Source organism: Pelodiscus sinensis, chromosome 3 (genome assembly GCF_052426305.1).
Source record: "Pelodiscus sinensis isolate ZL-2025 chromosome 3, ASM5242630v1, whole genome shotgun sequence".
Lineage (NCBI taxonomy): Eukaryota > Metazoa > Chordata > Testudines > Trionychidae > Pelodiscus > Pelodiscus sinensis.
The window spans coordinates 133,592,983-133,611,008 of record NC_143054.1 but is presented as its reverse complement, the minus strand read 5'-3'; the positions used below and the strand labels follow the sequence as shown (position 1 = coordinate 133,611,008).

The 18,026-nt window shown below is 37.3% G+C and overlaps 1 protein-coding gene across 13 annotated transcripts in view; it reads left to right on the top strand.

Annotated features, from left to right (window-relative positions):
• Window positions 1–18,026, top strand: part of CEP170 (centrosomal protein 170) — a 173,791-nt gene that overhangs the window by 127,193 nt on the left and 28,572 nt on the right. For 8 of the 13 annotated variants that reach the window (XM_075924849.2, XM_075924853.2, XM_075924856.2 and 5 more), the window contains 3 exons: window positions 112–1,989; window positions 8,339–8,389; window positions 10,291–10,525. In XM_075924849.2, coding sequence (XP_075780964.2) covers window positions 112–1,989; window positions 8,339–8,389; window positions 10,291–10,525 — 2,164 coding nt within the window. The remainder of the gene's footprint in view (window positions 1–111; window positions 1,990–8,338; window positions 8,390–10,290; window positions 10,526–18,026) is intronic. The other 5 variants (XM_075924857.2, XM_075924859.2, XM_075924852.2 and 2 more) reach the window with 3 other exon arrangements.

Below are 18,026 nucleotides of genomic sequence, written 5' to 3'. Positions count from 1 at the left end.
CTCTCTGAAATATATAGTAAACTATTATGAAACCTAAAGAATGCATGTTTCCATTGACAGATCTGCTCTTTAGTGACTTATTTCAAAGAGTTTTTTTCCCCCCATTTTTAGATACTGACATCAGTGAATCTGGTATTTCAGTTAGAAGTGCTGGCTCGGCCACTTCTGTGACAAGTCAAGGGGAGCGAAAGAGGAGAACACTTCCACAGCTTCCAAAAGAGGAAAAAGTCATTGAAAGTTCAAGAGCAAAGGTTATACCTCATCAGAGATCAGAGATAGGTGAAAAGCAAGACACAGAACTTCAAGAGAAAGAAACTCCAACTCATGCTTCCCAGAAAGAAATGCCACAAGATGCAGGTAATAGAAGCATGACTAAGATGAAAAGAACAATGAATGGCCTTGCTCCTAAAGCTGGTGGAGACAACCAAGTGTCTTCTCACCCCAACAGCTGCCCTTCTTCCAGTAAAGGGAAAAATGAAATTATCAGGGAAACTTCAGTTGTAAAGCAAGCTTTAGCTAAAATTCAACAGCAAGAGCAAAAGGAGCAGACACATAGGACTTCAGCTAAAATATCTTCAGCTAAACTTACTGCCAGTCAAGTTGAGAAAGGTAGAGAGGAGACTCCTACTTCACATAAAATGTTGGATAATCATCAAGAAAAGGCTCCAGGACATCCTACAAATAAAGCAGAAATGAAGATGGTACAAAGTGAAGGGAAAAGAAAAAAACCTGAGGAAATTATAAAAGGCCAAATTCCAAAAGGATTAGGTGGAGAGAAGAAAGAATCTTCAAAACCATTAGTGAGACAAGGCAGCTTTACTATAGATAAACCTAGCACAAATATACCTATAGAACTTATTCCTCATATTAATAAGCAAACTGGATCTACTCCCCCTTCATTTGCTTTAACCTCTACAAGTAGAATACGTGAGAGAAGTGACTCTGTGGACACTGATTCTAGTCTGGATACAACACTTATCTTAAAAGACACAGAAGCAGTAATGGCTTTCCTTGAAGCTAAATTACGTGAAGAAAATAAAACAGATGAAGGACCCGAAACTCCTAGCTATAACAGAGATAATTCCATATCACCAGAATCTGATGTGGACACAGCTAGCACAATTAGTCTGGTTACTGGTGACACTGAAAGAAAATCCACTCAAAAGCGTAAGAGTTTTACTACTCTCTATAAAGATAGATGTTCCACTAGTTCTCCTTCCAAGGATGTTTTAAAATCATCTTCTGCAATAAATGCTAGAGAAAAGATAGAAAAGAAAACTAAAAGCCGATCTTCAGATGCTGGTTCACGATCAGATGGTCGTAAACTTGTGCAACCCAGTGGAAGAATAAGGCAACCTTCTGTAGATTTAACAGATGATGACCAAACATCTAGTGTGCCTCATTCTGCCATTTCTGACATCTTGTCATCTGACCAAGAAACTTACTCTGGCAAATCACATGGAAGGGGTCATTTTACCTCTGCAGATGAACTCTTACATTCCAAAATGGAAGGCAGTAAGTCAGCTAAATCAAAGACCTCTCCAGTTACAACTGGGCAATCAAGTAAGTCAATCACTCTTCCAAGGCCTCGCCCCACAAGGACTTCTCTCTTGCGTAGAGCACGACTTGGTGAAGCCTCAGATAGTGAACTTGCTGATGCAGATAAAGCTTCAGTGGCTTCTGAAGTGTCCACTACAAGTTCTACATCAAAGCCTCCATCAGGAAGGAGAACTATTTCCAGGATTGACTTACTTGCTCAACCACGCAGAACTAGGCTCGGTTCTTTATCAGCACGTAGTGACTCTGAAGCCACAATATCTAGAAGCACTGCCTCATCTCGTACAGCAGAAGCCATCATTAGAAGTGGTGTAAGATTAACACCATCAGCAGATAGTAGTAAAATTTCTGCTAGAACTAGAGCCAATAGCATTTCTCGACTTTCCGATTCTAAATCCAAATCATTGACTTCTGCCCATAATTCTCCATCAGGTATGTGAGTTTATTTGGATTTAATCTTTCCAGTACTTGATATTTTGTTTATTTTCTTGGGCTTTTCGCTTTTTAGAAGTGCTAAGCTAATAATGTTTTATTATGAAGCATTAACACAAACATCAGGTTGAAGCAGTCCTCTTCTTTTAATAAAGCACTATTATTTATCATTGCAGATATTTTTAAATTTAATACAAAGACGAGATTTTAAATCCTTAGCCATTTGGTTTATATGATTATTCCCTGAAACTTCTAATCAACTATAGTATCTGAAGTGCTCAAATGTTATAGTAATTAGCATAGTACAAAAATGTAGAAACACTAGAAACCACTTTTATTTGGGTCAGAATTCTAAAAGTTTAGAAGATCCACAGCACTGTTCAATGACACAGAAATTAGATAATGTGTTTGTAAGAATCCAGAAGTATGAATGCAGCCTGTTGAAGGCATGGGACATCAACAAGATAGATGATAGATTTTCTTCTAAAAGTGCAAACATGTAATTTACTTATAGAAATAAGCAAAGTAAAAAATAACAAATAGGAAAACATATACACTTCTAAGCACAAAAATACTGAAAGAAATATTCCAAAACTAAACAACATGTGGGTTAACCCAAATCTATTTCACTCTCATGGGATACAAGTCTGCCCAAGAACAATTTCTGTTGTTTATTTCTATGTGAAAAGAGAGGATCTATACAGGATCTAAGTCATGGACCGCCAACATTGTTAATTCAGCCTCTGGAATCTCCCCTATTATTTAATATTTATATGAACAGATATTGCAATTAAGAATTCTGAGCCTACCGTTGTAATGGTAATATTGTTTAAAACTGATGAATGACAATGGGGAAAAATGCAATGTCATAGATACTTGAAATCTCTTACACGATTAGTTAAATCACTTAAAGAATGTTTGTGTAAATAAGTCATCTTGTTAATAAGTTTATTCATGGTAACTAGAGCTTTGCTCACCTTTTGAACTTTATTGCTGCTAAGTTAAATTAAATACAGATTTTTCTTCAAAAACACCAGATGACATGTTCACTGTATTTGAGTGGTTCCTTTGCATTCATTGATATGAATGGTCATCAGAACACAGTGTATTATACTTCCTATTTCCACCCATTATACAAAACATTTGTATATTTTTACACATTTTTATATAAACCAAGCTGTTTTGGCAAACCCATTGCTGATGTGTAATTTGCAAATTTAGCAGTTACTAACTTCTGCTGTGTGGCTCACCAATATTTATTGCCTTTAACCAGAAAAACTGGTTAAATCACAGGTTAATTTAAGAGAAATCAGTTCCTTGAACATTAAAGCTGAATGTTCACTGATATGTGAAATTGCATGTATTGCTATATTCTGAATGTTGTCTTCAGAAATGCCAGTAATCCTTATGAATTCAATTGAAAATAAAAAAAATACCCTGAACTATCTAGTCTAATATTTCAGAAGGGAGATGAAGATATTTTTCCAGCATATTGATCATCTGTATGGGTATTTATATCAGGCACGTTTAGAACTGATGGTTCATGTCTGCAGTCTAACAGTAACATCAGTTGAGGCAAAAAGGTTATTACTGAGAAGCCAGTCAAGATGCATTAATATACAAGGTGATTTAATTAAAATTAGCTGTAATTATTCCAGACCCTGATGGTATTGATATTTTAAAGAGGTAAAGACTAGAAATTTCTTGTTTTGTCATATAAATGTTTTGTTTGCAACACAAATATGAGTCAGCAGGTTTTTTGGGAGAGGGGTGCAGATTAGTGAAAATATGAGCTACAGTATGTTTACTGAATTCCAAATTCCTAAACAATAAGGAGCCTTAAGGTATAAGCGTTCACGGATAAAACCCACTTCATCAGAAGAATTGGAGTGGAACCACAAGATTCATTGTTTTTGCAGATACAGACTAACACAGCTACCCCTCTGAGACTTTCCACATGCTTCTTCTATATTTAAGTGTTTAGCTACATTACCAATGGGAAATGCTTTAGTCTTTTCTTCTTAGTTCATTACAGCTCTCATTCCTGCAATGTTCTTGTTGATTTAACTGCATTCCATGGTCAGAACCTACTGCAGTTTGTATAAAAAATATTCACAGTTTCAAAGGGAAAAGCTCAAAAGCTTGCCACATTATGAGCTATCTGTCCTAAAATAGCAAAACAGATAAATGGGCACACCAAAATTATTTGGAGCATTTGCTGTAGAAAGAGCTACTACTCTTTAAAAAACAAAACATCATTGTAAACACTAACATTAAAGGAAAACAAAATCTCAGCGTAAAGGGGGTGGAAGCAATTAACAAAACAGTCACAACCAATATCAGTGAGAAGGTATTGTCTAATGAATTCTTCAAGCACTAGGTAATATCAAAAAGAGTATACTACTACTTGGGAGTTAGGAGTTCTGGATTCCATATGTGGCTGTTTCACAAACTTACTTTTTGATTTCTGGCTATGGTACTACAAGCATGTATAGATTACAGAAATTTGTGTCTGTGGCTATACTGGTGTAATGTACATAGGCCCAACATGCCTCTCTTTGCTTTATTCTAAAACAACAGTTGTTGCCCACCTCAGCAGATTGTTAGGAGGCTTCATTCATTCTTTTATTAATTTGTAAAGTTGTTTAAAGACCATTAGAGGAAATAGTTATATGTAAAGAGGTTTAGAATTACCATAAACCAGTGTTTCTTAAACTTTTTAAGTCCGAGGATCACCAAACAATAATTGTTTTTTTATGGGCAACACCAAGGATTTTTTGTTGAGAGAAAAAAAAAAAGAAGTCAGGCGGGGGGAAAGGGTTAGGGGAGAAGTTATTGAGCAAAAAAAAGGTCGCCTGCCCCTTTAAGGGTGGCCATTTTGAATTCTGTTCTCCTCAGCACACCTCCAACTGCCTCACAGCACATCGGTGTACCGTAGAACACAGTTTAAGAAACAGTGCCATAAACCATAGTTACAAAAATTATTCCAAGCAAAGGGGAAAAAATAAGGAAGGATTGCAGTCCAAGCTTGGATGAGCAATCTCAAATAAGATTAAGAAAAAGGTTATAAGGAATGAAATTTGGGATGGATCAGCAAGGAAAGCTACCTTTTGGAGTTCGGAAAATGTGGGAAAAATATGAGAACTGCCAAAAACCAAGGGGAGTTGGACCTTTCAAAAGAAATTAAAACCAATCATAAAGGTTCTCTAGCCATATAAATGTTTTTAAGAGGAAATGAAAGGAATGGGTCCATTAAGTACTGAGGATGGGGTGTAGCTTAAATACAATCTAGGTATGGCACAGCACCTAAACATAAGAACATAAAAATGACCATATTGGGTCAGACCAAAGGTTCATCTAGCCCACTATCCTGTCTTTCAACAGTGGCCAAGGCCAGGTGCTTCAGAAGGGGTGAACTGAGCAGGTAATCCTCAAATAATTCATCCCTTGTCATCAATTACCGGTTTTTGGCAACCAGATATTAGGGACACTAACCCTGCCAATAACCATTTATGGATATATCCTCTATGAACTTCTCTATGTATTTTTATCCCTTTCATAGTCAAACACTTTGTCTCAATTTAGGAGTAGTGGCATGGTAACGAATAGAAGTAAGGATAATGGAATATGAATTTCCACATGTAAAGTGGCAGTCAAGCTCAAGAAGTTTAGTGAGACCAAAATTGGGGAAACTGGATAATCTCCATCCAAAAATATTTAAGGAAAATAATACATGAAATTGTAAGCCCAATAGCAAGAATTTGTAATGATTCCATAATTGCTGGAGTTGTACTTTGAGAGTGGAGAATTGCTAACATAGAACCTATTTTGAGAGAGTATGTGGGCAGTGATCCAGGAAACTACAGGCTTGTAAATTTGACCTAATTTGCATGCAAAGTCTTAGATCAAAGTTTGAAAGATAAAGTAGTTAAGGACGTAGGAGTAAACGGTAATCATCTTAAGTACAGATTGAACCTCTCTAATCCAGCACTCTCTGATCTGGCAACATCTATGGTCTGGCATGATTTTAGTTAGCTGGATGTCCACTTACCACAGGTGTGGCCAAGTTTCCCACAATCCCATAAAGTTTGTTTACAGTCACCAGTCCTGGCTCTCCATTTTTTGTGCTGTTATTTAGATCTAATTTACCTCTAAATGTCTTCTAAGAGCCCAGTAAGCAGTGGCAGTGGAAGGTTTTGTAATGCTTCTTGGCCACATTAATCGCTGATGGTTCTGCAAATTCTCTGGTTCAGTGGCGCTTAAGTCCCAAGGATGCTGGACTACAGAGGTTCAACCTGTACAACAAGGTTTTACTAAAGGTAGATTGTGTCAAACTAACCTGATCTCTTTGAGAAGATAACTGATTTTTGAGACAAAGAGAACACAATAGAACTAATCTACCTGGAGTTCCATACAGCATTTGATGCAGTTGAACATGGGAAATTATTTGTTTAAATTGAAGAACATGAATATTAATATGAGAATTGAAATGTAAATAAGGAACTGGTTAAAGGGATTATAATGAAAGGTGAACTGTTAGGTTGGAAGGAAGTTACTAGTGTAGCACTTCAGGGACAGGTCTTGAGGCCATTTCCATTCAACTTTTTAATTAATGACCTTGACACACAAAGTAAGAATATGCTAATAAAATTTTGTAGTTGACATAAAGTTGGGACATACTGTCAATATAAATGAGGATCAGGGTACCTGACAAGGAGATCTGGATGACTTTGAAAACTGGAGCAATAAAATGAGATGAAACTAAATAGTGTAAAGTGTACTTTTGGACTGTCAGGGCTGTTCCCACTCTGGCACTCCAAGTGCAGAATATGAGGGCCCACAAGAGAGCATAAAAACCTTGCCTCTACAGGCACTGGTTAACAAAACTTCCCAGAGTCACAGATTCCCTGGCTCTGAGAAATAAACAACAAACAAAGAAGCTGCCACCAACAAGTGATTTTATCCCTAAAATCAGGGCTGAACATTTGAACCCACCCGTAGGGGTACCCTAAGCTCAAAAAAGGAGGTATATGGGCTAAAACTGGACCCATCTACCCTGATTGTTTTTGCGCAAATGACAGTGCAACAAATGCTAGTGAGCGCTTCATTAGCATACTGTCTGCCAGCAAAAGCCTGCAGTGTAGACATACCCTGAGTTACTATAGAAAATTCTTTCCCAGGTGTCTAGCTGATAGGTCTTGTCAAAATACTCATGGTCCGACTGGCTGCCATATTTGTGGTCAGGAAGGAATTTTATTCTGAGCCAGAGACCCTGAGAAGGGGACACCACCTTCTGCAGCATGATCATGGTCAACTTACTGGTTTAAATGTGAGGAAATGCTGGATTCTCTATAGCTTGAAATCTTTAAATCGTGATTTGAGGACTTTCAGCCAGAGGTTATGTGCTTATTGCAGGAGTGGGTGGGTGAGGTTCTATGGCCTGAAGTATGCAGGAGGTCAGACTAGATGATCACAGTGGTCCCTTTTAGCCTTAAAGTCTGAATCTGACGTTGATGGGAAGAAAATGGTGGTCATAAGAGTTAACAGCAAGGATAGATGAAAGGACAAACACACCTTTTGGAACAGCTGCATATGACATGATTAGCAACTGTACTAGTTAACTGGCCTCAGGATGGAGAAGTCACTGCAAACCAACAGGCAGAGAGAGAGAAGCAGCAGTGAAGGCAAATCTCTTTTTAAAAAAATGGTTCAGGAGCAACATAACACTTGGATCTTTTAGTTGACTCAAAATCTATGATTATGGAGGCAAGGAATACCAAATGTTAAGACCTGTGCTGTTGATTGAGTTGGGATCTGGCTTCAAGGGGCTGCACGTTCAGAGGGCTCAAAAGTGTTGGGTTTTTTTAAATTCTGTGTTTGAAAAGAGATAGCTAGGTTAACGTAAAACATGAATTTTGTTAATGTATGTCATGATTTACATGACTTGTGATATTGTTACTGTAACTCCACAATAATTTCCCAAAATTTACTAAGAGAAATCTATAGCTCAAAAAGCAACACAATAGCATTTGGCGGGCTCAGATCCTTATGATCTTTCAAAACATTAAACAGGGTTTTGGCTCTATTTAGCAGTCTTAGTCATATATGTGATTGAATTTATATAGCAGTTCTCTGTTGAATTTCACTTTTTCAGAATCAGTTACTTTTTAAATAATTTATAATTAAGAATATCTGCAACAATTTTTTTGCTTTTCTCTAAACCATATACTGCTGTGAAGAAGGGAAGGGTTAACACTAAATTTCATCAGTAGATTTTTGTTAAGCAAATACTTCAAATTTGAATGTTTTCATTAATAATTAACATGATAAAACAATATTTTGTACACAGAAAATTCCCAGCTTCTCCCAGACCCAGATCCTGCTGTTGAAACTTACAGTGGTAGAGTACTAGAAATCATATCTGTTTCTAATATTTCACTGTTCATTCAATCCTTAAGTTTTTAAATTTAACTACTTATGCTCATTGTACAGTGCTGAGTTATTAAGTAGCTCTTTAAGAAACCTTTCAGAAATCATTTTTCAGCAAATTTGATGTTCATTTCAATTTAAAAAAATGAGGACAAAAAGATTAATTTAAACATGCAAAATTATTATTAGGGGACTTCATTGATAAACTTTGGGCTCAACCTCAAAGTCTTCCATCTGAAATGTTACATACTACTTGTATGCTTTTTTGGAGAGGAAGAAGGAAAGGAATACTTTTTCTGCTTATGTTCTGCTTTCCTTGATAAGAAAAACTTTAGAATCTCGTAAGTTAAAGGGAAGTGGGTCAATGGATAGACCTTTTTTGTTCTCTCTTGATAATTTTTGAATATTAAAACAGATGGTAAAATATAACCTGATTTCAAGCCCTTTGAAGTCAATGTGCTTTGGACAAGGCTTGCGACCACACTTCCTTTTAAATTGCCTGAAAAAATATTTTAATCATATTTCTATTTAACAATTAAAAAAGGCAATGTTTAAATGAGGAAAGGGACTTATGTTTCTACTCCAGCATCACACTTTACATATTGTAATCTTTCAGAGCATTATACAAACCTGTGCTCAACTAAAAATTCACATTGCAAATATCTGTACCTGTATTGACCTCTGATTTATGATTAATTTGCTACCCTTTTAATAACAATTATGGAGAAAGTCCATCTTAATTTTCTTGTATTTTTTATTATTCATGTCCACTATATATTTACATTAATTACATCTTGCATTGATGATTTATAAACTACCAAGAACAAGAATAAGTACAGTATATCCATTTGAATATACCAGTTTTTTAAAAAAAGTATAATCAGCACACCTAACCAACCTAAACAAAGGTGTTTTCACATTTTCTAACTATTGAATTAAGATGTTAGCACCTAACTTAAAATCAGGTTATTCTAATACTAACAAATTACATTAAGAATTTTCCTAACATGAATCTTTAGTCCACGAGAATTGATTTTAGAGCCAGTGATTAACAAAGAATTAATATTTGATGGTTGTGATGCTTTGTGGCATAAGGTTGGTTGGGTGCAGCATGTTATAATAAGGAATGCTCTCCCCTCTAAAAAAGTGCAAGGATGGCAATTCTAAAATCCATTTTCTAGCGGTTAAATCCTCGTGCTCTGTTCAGTTGTCCACTGCTTCTGTCCTTTTTTTCAGCAATGTGGTTACAGCAATGCAGTGTGAATACAAGTTCTGTCTGCTCTGAGGATTCTATTGTTGTAGATATGTTACTGATTTTTGTAACAAGATGTTGAATTACAAAGTGTTAGGAGTTTTTTGAACAATAAATTCATAATTTCTTCTGTAGGAATTATGTGCTTTTTTTGTATGTTGGCCCATGTTGAGAGACATTGTGCCAACTTCATCTTTCTTTCATACAGCTCATTTTTTGGGGCTCTATACTATTTAAAATCAGTACCTTAAAGTTAATGAGAGTGGGGGAAAATTTACAAAAGAAAAAAAAATACATTCAAACGCTATAAACATTAATGAATTGGACCCTCGTTCTGTAACACAGCTTGCTTTAGTAATATAGGAATATTGGCATTTGCATCTTTTTATCTACTCACCATTATACAAAGAGCATCAGCTTTTTCCACATTTTATTAATAAACATTTATTATTTAACACAAATTTAGTATCTTTCTTTTTAAGATGTAATAAACTCTTTTGTGAGGTACTTGGGGTTTGATATTTAGCACTTGTGGTGTTTTGTTGTGGTGTTTGAAATAATTTTATTTTTTTTAGAAAAGATACAATAATAATTCTTTTTTAATAATCAAACTAATTTAGTAAATTCAAGATGGAGGCGCTTTCCTACAGATTATGCTTCCACCTCAGAAGATGAATTTGGATCAAACCGTAATTCCCCTAAACATACCCGTCTACGTACTTCTCCAGCCCTGAAAACCCCTCGATTGCAGAGCTCTGGGACAGCAATGCAAACTAGCAGTACGTTCAAGCACAGGATCAAGGAACAGGAGGACTACATTCGTGACTGGACTGCTCATCGAGAAGAAATAGCAAGGTTGGCGTGTGTTTGTTTTTTAAAGTGCCTTTATCATAGCCTTTTATCAGAACAGGTAGTACATGAAAAAATAAGCTTGTTCAATCACTGAGTGCTTCTGTGTATGCAGTATTTCTGCATTCCTAGTCCTCATGAAATCTTGAAGTCTTACAAAGGAGAGACTATCAAAGTAGTGCTACCAGCGTATCTCTCTTGAGGAAGAAGAGCAGTAGTATTGTCTTGTGTTACATATATCCTTTGTGTGAACTCCCAGTTGAATTAGTGAGAGTTGCAGATGTGCTTTGTTATAATCATTTGAGGCAGAACAAAGTGTATCTATCCTGCCTTAAAATCAGCATGTAATTAAAAAAAATCAGTTAAATGCAGAGTTGATTTGGAGGTATGTTTTTACCATATGAGACACCATGTTTTTACTTGTAATTTTTAATTCAGCTTGCTTTTTTATTTTACATTGAAGGAATAATGTCAAATAGTATGTGTTCAAATGATCACTTCCCTTTTTGCTAATGCCCGAGATTAATAAAGTGGTTTTAAAAATTTAATATATTTTGCCCCTTGCTGCTATTTGCACTGCTCTTCAGTTGACCAGTGTAAAGAAGAATCTGTTTCTGTTGCATCACTGTAGAATGTATAAGGTGTGACCATTTCAAATAGGCTATTTAAATGAACAAAATGTTTTTATGTAAATGTTGTTCAGTTTTGTAAAACTTTTTACAGGACTTAAATTTGAGGCCTAAATGACCTTACAATGTCACTTTAAAAATTATTTTTAATACTTTGACATCGCAGTTATGAAATACTATATTTTGGTCATATGAAATATAGTGTTTTCCAATTTCTGGAAATGGTGGATTTTTTTAATCTGTTATCTGGGCATATAGATTTTTATACATGCAAATGAGCAACATAAATATAAACAAACCAAAGGTATCAGGTATGACCTCGGTAACTATTAGAATGAAGTTCAAATATGCATTTTCAGTGAGAATTTTTAAAACTTCAAATACTATGATAGGAGTTAAACATATATGGGGGAGCTGTGAAATTCAGATATCCTTGCACCTTCTAAACATTGCTGTTGAACTTTCACTTCTGTGGAAGTTTTAAGTGGAATGACACTTGAAATCCCCCCCCTTTCCCACCACCACCCCTTCCTAATTGACAGCCTTGTTATTCTATGGTATAAGGGCAGACCTTGACTTCCATCAGACACTAAAAGTGTAATTCTTTTATGGAGGTGATGGATTTCATGACTTTTCCAGCCCTCTGTGACTTCAGCCATGTCAAACTTTTAGCTGTCATTCCCAGGGCTGCTGGAACTGAGGCCTCAGGTCTGAAACAGTGAGGAGGGAGTTTGGGTCAGCCTTTGCCATAGGAGCAGCGGCAGGACTTCACTAGTTGCCGCAGTCAACCCTGGGGGTGCCAGAGCAGCTGTCCAGGCTTCAGTCCTAGGGCTGTTGAAGTAGTGGTCCTCAATGCCCCAAAGACACCCATCTTTCTCAGTGATTTTTACTAAATTTTAGGTTGCAGACACATAATTTATTTATTGCCCGTGACCAGTTCCCATATTTTACTGAAAATACTTAACAGAATCTTTACCTTAGGAATAACCGATACTCTCCGTTTTTTATTATGGGCCCAACTATCTGGACACATACTGCATTAAACGACAGTATGCTTAGTTAACAGTTTCTGTCTTTAGGCATAAGTATTAAACTTGTCGTGCAGGTTCCTTGAGGGTATATTTAAATCACTTCCTGTTCGTTTCTTTACTATCTGAGGCAGGATTAGAGGCCCATACTAGTGCTATAAATTTTTTGACCCTCTATATGTATTACAGACACACATCTATACTAAAAGAATATTATTAAGGTTGGAAAGTTTAGCATTCAAAAGTTAGGAAATGGCTTAATTAAGGTTGCCTGTTGCTCCTGCCCCCAGAATCCCAGTCTTGTTTCTCCCAGTGCTTCAACTCCCAATTTCCTTGCTCCGTCATTCCCAGTTCACCCTTCCTAGCTCTTCATCTGATCCATTTCTTTCTCCCTCAGCTCTCCATTCAAGTTGAGCAACTTCCTTCTACACATTGTGGGCATATAGGGTATATCTATATTGCAAAGTAAGTCCAGGGTTAGTGGGACTCAAGTGAACTGATCCATGTTGGGGAACCCTGGGCTTGAGCATCTGCATTGTACTTTAACCCTAAGTTCAGACTTATCAAAGCCAAGCTTAAACCTAGAGTTCTGGCACCCTTATTGCAGTGCACAGATCCAATCAAAGTAACCATATCCCGAAAGCTCTTGCATTCATCCTGCCCCAAATGTGACCAATCTGGACATAGGACATAGATGCGCTGTGGGAAAACTTTACGGCCTGGACTGTATGTTACCAGAAAACAAATCTCTTTGCAAGAGTCTTGATTTGTTTTGAAAAACAAATCCATTGAAAACCCAGGAGGCTTGCTAGCAGATGAGTATTAGAATGTGTGGTTTCAGATCAGTAATACAATGGCTTATATTAATGCTTACTTGAGCAGCTGCCGTTTACAAAGTTGGGGTGAAGACCAAGTGGCTTCCATTTTTGGTAGAGTGGATTACACAGGTTGTTGGAGTAGAAAAGTGTGAGGAAATTTTCTCATAGAATTGTGGGATACTTCTGTCTGACTCTTGAGACAAGCGAGGCTTTGTCTACATTGCAGAACAGTAGGGCTCAGACCTTGATTTCTGGCGTAACTCATATTTGGACCCTCCAGCCCTACAAGGTCATGGGTCCTTGAGTTAGCACAATTGCGGTGTAGATGCAAGTGAGGAATTAGGCTTGGGCGCGGTTCAAGCATGAGCTTACAGAGTAGTGGAGGCATACCCTGAGACCAAAAGAGAGAGGATCCAAGCTTTATCCTGTGTTTCTGTAGCCATGTTGGTCCAAGAATATTAGAAAGACAAGGCGGGTAAAGTAGTATCTTTTATTGGACAAAATTTCTGTTGGTGAGAGAGGACAGTTTTTGAGATGTGAAGAAGATCTGTGGGTGGCTCAAAAGCTTGTGTGTCTGTAACCCTTCTGCCGGGTAGCACCAGCAGCAACCAGGGCCGGGTTCAATATCTAGGGGTGTGCCTAGACTACAGGGTTTTGTCGACAAAAGTGGACTTTTGTCGACAAAACTATACCTGCGTCCACACTACCGCTGAGTTCTGTCGACATAACATCGACAGAACTCAGCAATTTTGTCAACGCTGGTAAACCTCATTTTACGAGGCATAACGCCTTCTGTCGACAGAGTTTCTGTCGACAGAAGGTGTTATTGCATGTAAACTGTCCTTTGCGTCCACACTACCATGTCGACAAAGCAGCTTGCTTTGTCAACAGAACTCAATGTAGTCTAGACGCTCATTGTCGACAGAAGTTTTGTCGACGGTATCTGTCGACAAAACTTCTGTCGACAGAAGCCTGTAGTCTAGACGTACCCTAGAGGTCCATCTCTCACAGAACTGGCTCTAGCCCCCACCCAGTAGCCTGGGAAATTCACACACACCTGTGGGCGCCTCTGAGAGGCAATGCTTCCCCACTCGCAAGCAGAGTCTGAGTGTAGAAAATAAACTTTTAATGAAAGAGAGAGAGAGAAATGACATGGCATTAACTTGGGAAAATACCATGAACAGAGTTCGTAACTCCCCACAAGTAACCGTCCCAGTTCAAATGGAGCAATGTCTTTTGTCTCTCAGGCTCACTAGTCCAACAAGGTTCCATTCACTTACCCAAACTTTCCCTGTACCCCACTTCAAACGCCCCACTTATATCTCTGTCCAGTCACTGCAAACCCAGACACATCACCCTGATGACTTGGTTGGTTAACCTTGTCTCTGTCGGCTCCAGTGTCAAGTCCCAGCACAGCCCACAGCACAGAAATATGGTTACAGGGAAAGTTCTGCTAAGCTTCAGGCCAGGTGATGCCCAGTGCAGAAAAAAAACTTTGTGACATTTTCCTGGCAAGTCTCTATTGAGTGTTTGCAAACTGTGATTTTTGTAAATACTTACCTGTTGGCCACATTTATGTGAATTTTCATTTTAACATAAGTCAGGAGTTCTCAAACCATTGCATCATGACCCCTTCTGATAACAAAAATTACTACATGACCCCAGGAGAGAGAACCAAACCCTGACCTGCAGCCTTGGAGCTCCACCACCCCAGGCCGAAAATGGCAGGGGAGACAAAGAAGAAGCCCTAAAGCTTCAGTCTCAGGCAGGGGGCAAGTGACCTGAGCCCTGCCGCCCAGGACTGAAGCCCTCTGGCTTCAGTTTTGGCCCGGGTGTTATGGTGGGCCTCCATCCAAATCTAAGCCGGAACAGGCAACTCTAAAAATGGTGTTGCAGTCCACTCTAGGGTCCCAACCTACACTTTGAGAACCACGGACATAGATAAAACCATGTATTAGAAATACTAATATTTCCCTAACCTTGTCTTAGAAATGGCTAGGCTAGCCATTTGGGCATAATTTTTTCAGAAATATTTAGCCTGAGGCATAGACCCACCATTGAAAATTTTAGCTGAACCACTTAACAGTGTATACAGATAAAAGCATCTGAAAATAGGTTCTTACAATGGGACAAATTTTAGTAATAGGCAGTACTACTAGCCCCCCTCCTCTGACCTGTTTTTACTCTAACATAGCATATTCATATGATAAATCAGTTTTTAAGAATAATGCTAAAATGACATTAACATTACAGAATTGATATTATAAATGTGTAAAAGCAAGACAATTCAAAGTTATGGTTCCCACAAAGTTATGGTTCCCACTTGAACCATATTGCACACATACTATAGATATGAAGTCACAAAACTTACCATCGGTAGTAATATACAAGGTTATTTGTGCCAAGCTGTACATTTAATTGCTTTGGGAACCAAACTTTACTTTTTTTTAATTCAGATTCAGACATAGCATTAAAATGTTGGTTGGGGTTTTTTTGGGGGCTTTTTTTGGTTTTTTTAGTTTTATAGATTTATGGATGTTTACTGCACATAATCCTTTGAAATCTAGTGCTGTTGTTTTTCAGCTTGTGGTCTTTGGACCCCTGAGGGTCCACAAAAGGTGACTATGAAAATAAAGCGACAAAGAGTCCTGTAGCTCCTTATAGATTAACAGATGTATTGGAACATAAGCTTTCATGGGCCAAGACCCACTTCGTCAGATGCATGCTTGTCGCTTTTGCTGATCCAGACTAACACAGTTACCCCTCTGATATATGAAAATAAAGTTTCAGATCCCAGAAAAGGCGTTCCATTCTTCTGATCAATCAAAAATATGTGAATACAGCCATCCACAGGTCAAAACCAGGAAACAATAATCTTGCTATAGAAGCCCACAGTTTAGCCCCCTCTCTCATGTTGTATTAAATGCCAAGATGAGCATGGGCAACATTTATAGTTTAATTTTGTTCACTCTGTTTTCAGTCTAAGACTTCTGTTTTAGGGTGTGCATAGACCACAGATTAAATTTCCAAAGGGGTAAACACCTCCATTTTTTAGGAGATGAAAAAAGATTGAAAACCACTGGTCTAGCATATATATTGCATTATGAAAATATCCCCTGAGGCAGAAAGTGGTAGGGTTGCCAGATGGTTTCAGAAAAAATATTGAACAAAAAAAAAAAGGACCCCGAAAGTTGTTAAGCAAAAAAAAAGAAAAAGCCCCGAGACTTAAGAAAAAAACAAACAAAACAGTGTGGCCTCTTTAGGAAACGCGTGGGGAGACAGACTGCCATCTTGCCTCCCTGTGTGGGGCCTAACAGCTCCCGTGCGGAACCCAGTAAGCAGTAGGGTTGCCAGGCTTCCTCCATATTGAGCTAGACAGCCTGGGATTTTCGTCTCCTGGCTGGGGAAAAAAATAAAAAAGTACCGGATATTTTAGGTGTCCGGTATTTTTCTGAATTTTTTACTGGATAGGAGGTGAAAATACCGAACAGTCCAGTTCAATACCGGACACCTGGCAACCCTAGAAAGCGGAGTAATTTTTATGAGTTTTCCTAAGGACTTCATATATGATTTCATTGTTCTTTTTCCAACCCCATCCCTCTCTCCCATACTAATTTACTAATATAAAGCTCTGGTGTTTGTAAAAGCCTTCTCAGGAGTTAGAGTGGATTTTCAATGACTTGATATCTGCTTTTGTCTGATCTTATTTAGATGTTATTCATTCTTTGACTAATTAGTCTGTTTAGGAAGCTGCAATAATAAGTATTTGATAAAGCAGTTAAATGCACAATTGAATTAGGAAAGCAGATGATAGCAAAATCTACTTTTATCCAAATTACTTCTATACTATAAGTAAATTAATCTTGTGAGAGGGTTGCTGTACCTTGTCTTTTTCATGCAAATTTGTGTTGAAACAATGTTCAACTGTTAGTTTTAAATAATTAGTTTGGTTAAAATTTTAGAGAGTTTGTTAGGAACTAATGGAACACTTTCCCAAAGTGTGTAAAGGGGGGAAAATAATAATTTCTGTATTTCACAATTTTCCGATAACTCTTACTGCACATAATTCCAATAATAAACTGACTCTGTGCCTTTTATCTGGTAGGATGTCAGCTACAGAAAGAATTAGGTCAAAATGTTTATTAGCAATTATTAGAGGATGAAATAAGGGAAATGGCAGGTTCTCCAAAATGTTAGTAGATTACAAGGAAAACTTTGGTTGCAGGATTTTTTAGAGTAATAATATTTTTACAACTCTGTTATGTTACATTTTTAAAAAGTAATTGCTACTCTATTCTGTTTTATTTCTGTTTAATATTCAGGACAGATGACTGCAGCTCTTCTGTTCTTTATTATAACAATTTCATCTCAAGACTTTAAAGCATTATTTAGAAAAATCATTGATTTAACTGGGGCAGCGTAGAGTAGTAGACTAAACATGAAATCTTTTGCCTGGAATCTAGCATGTAAATAACTTTTCTTGTGAAGATACTCAGCCAATTACAGTGCCATCTCAAAATAATCTAAAAAGGAAGATGGCATCAAAACATCATGTGTTGATGTTTGTAGTATGCTTTGTTTAGTGTACTAACCTTTTTTTGTCCAGATAGAAAGAATTGAAAATCTGAGCACTTTTGAGAATACAGCAATACAGCAACTCAATTATGAAAAACTTGCTAAGTATGTTACATTGTATCTGCTGTAATGAAAACTGCCTTCTACTGCTTTGGGGGGAAAATTCCCTACTTTTGTTGCTTGTGACACCCTGTGTACTTAGCCTGATTACATATCTTTTCACTGATAAAGTCAGTTGTAAGTAGAATAATGTACAAGATGGTTTGTAATTGTTGCAACAGAACCACCTTACTTGCACTTTTGAGGCAGTTAGCCTTTGACTTTGGAGCTGTCTGAAAACCCAAAGCATGCAGTTATCTCAGTAATTGCACACTCCATCATCTGAAGGTCTCATTTTATAATAACTACAGCAAATACATTTTTTATGTTTTAAATTCAAATTCTGCTGGAATTTGTT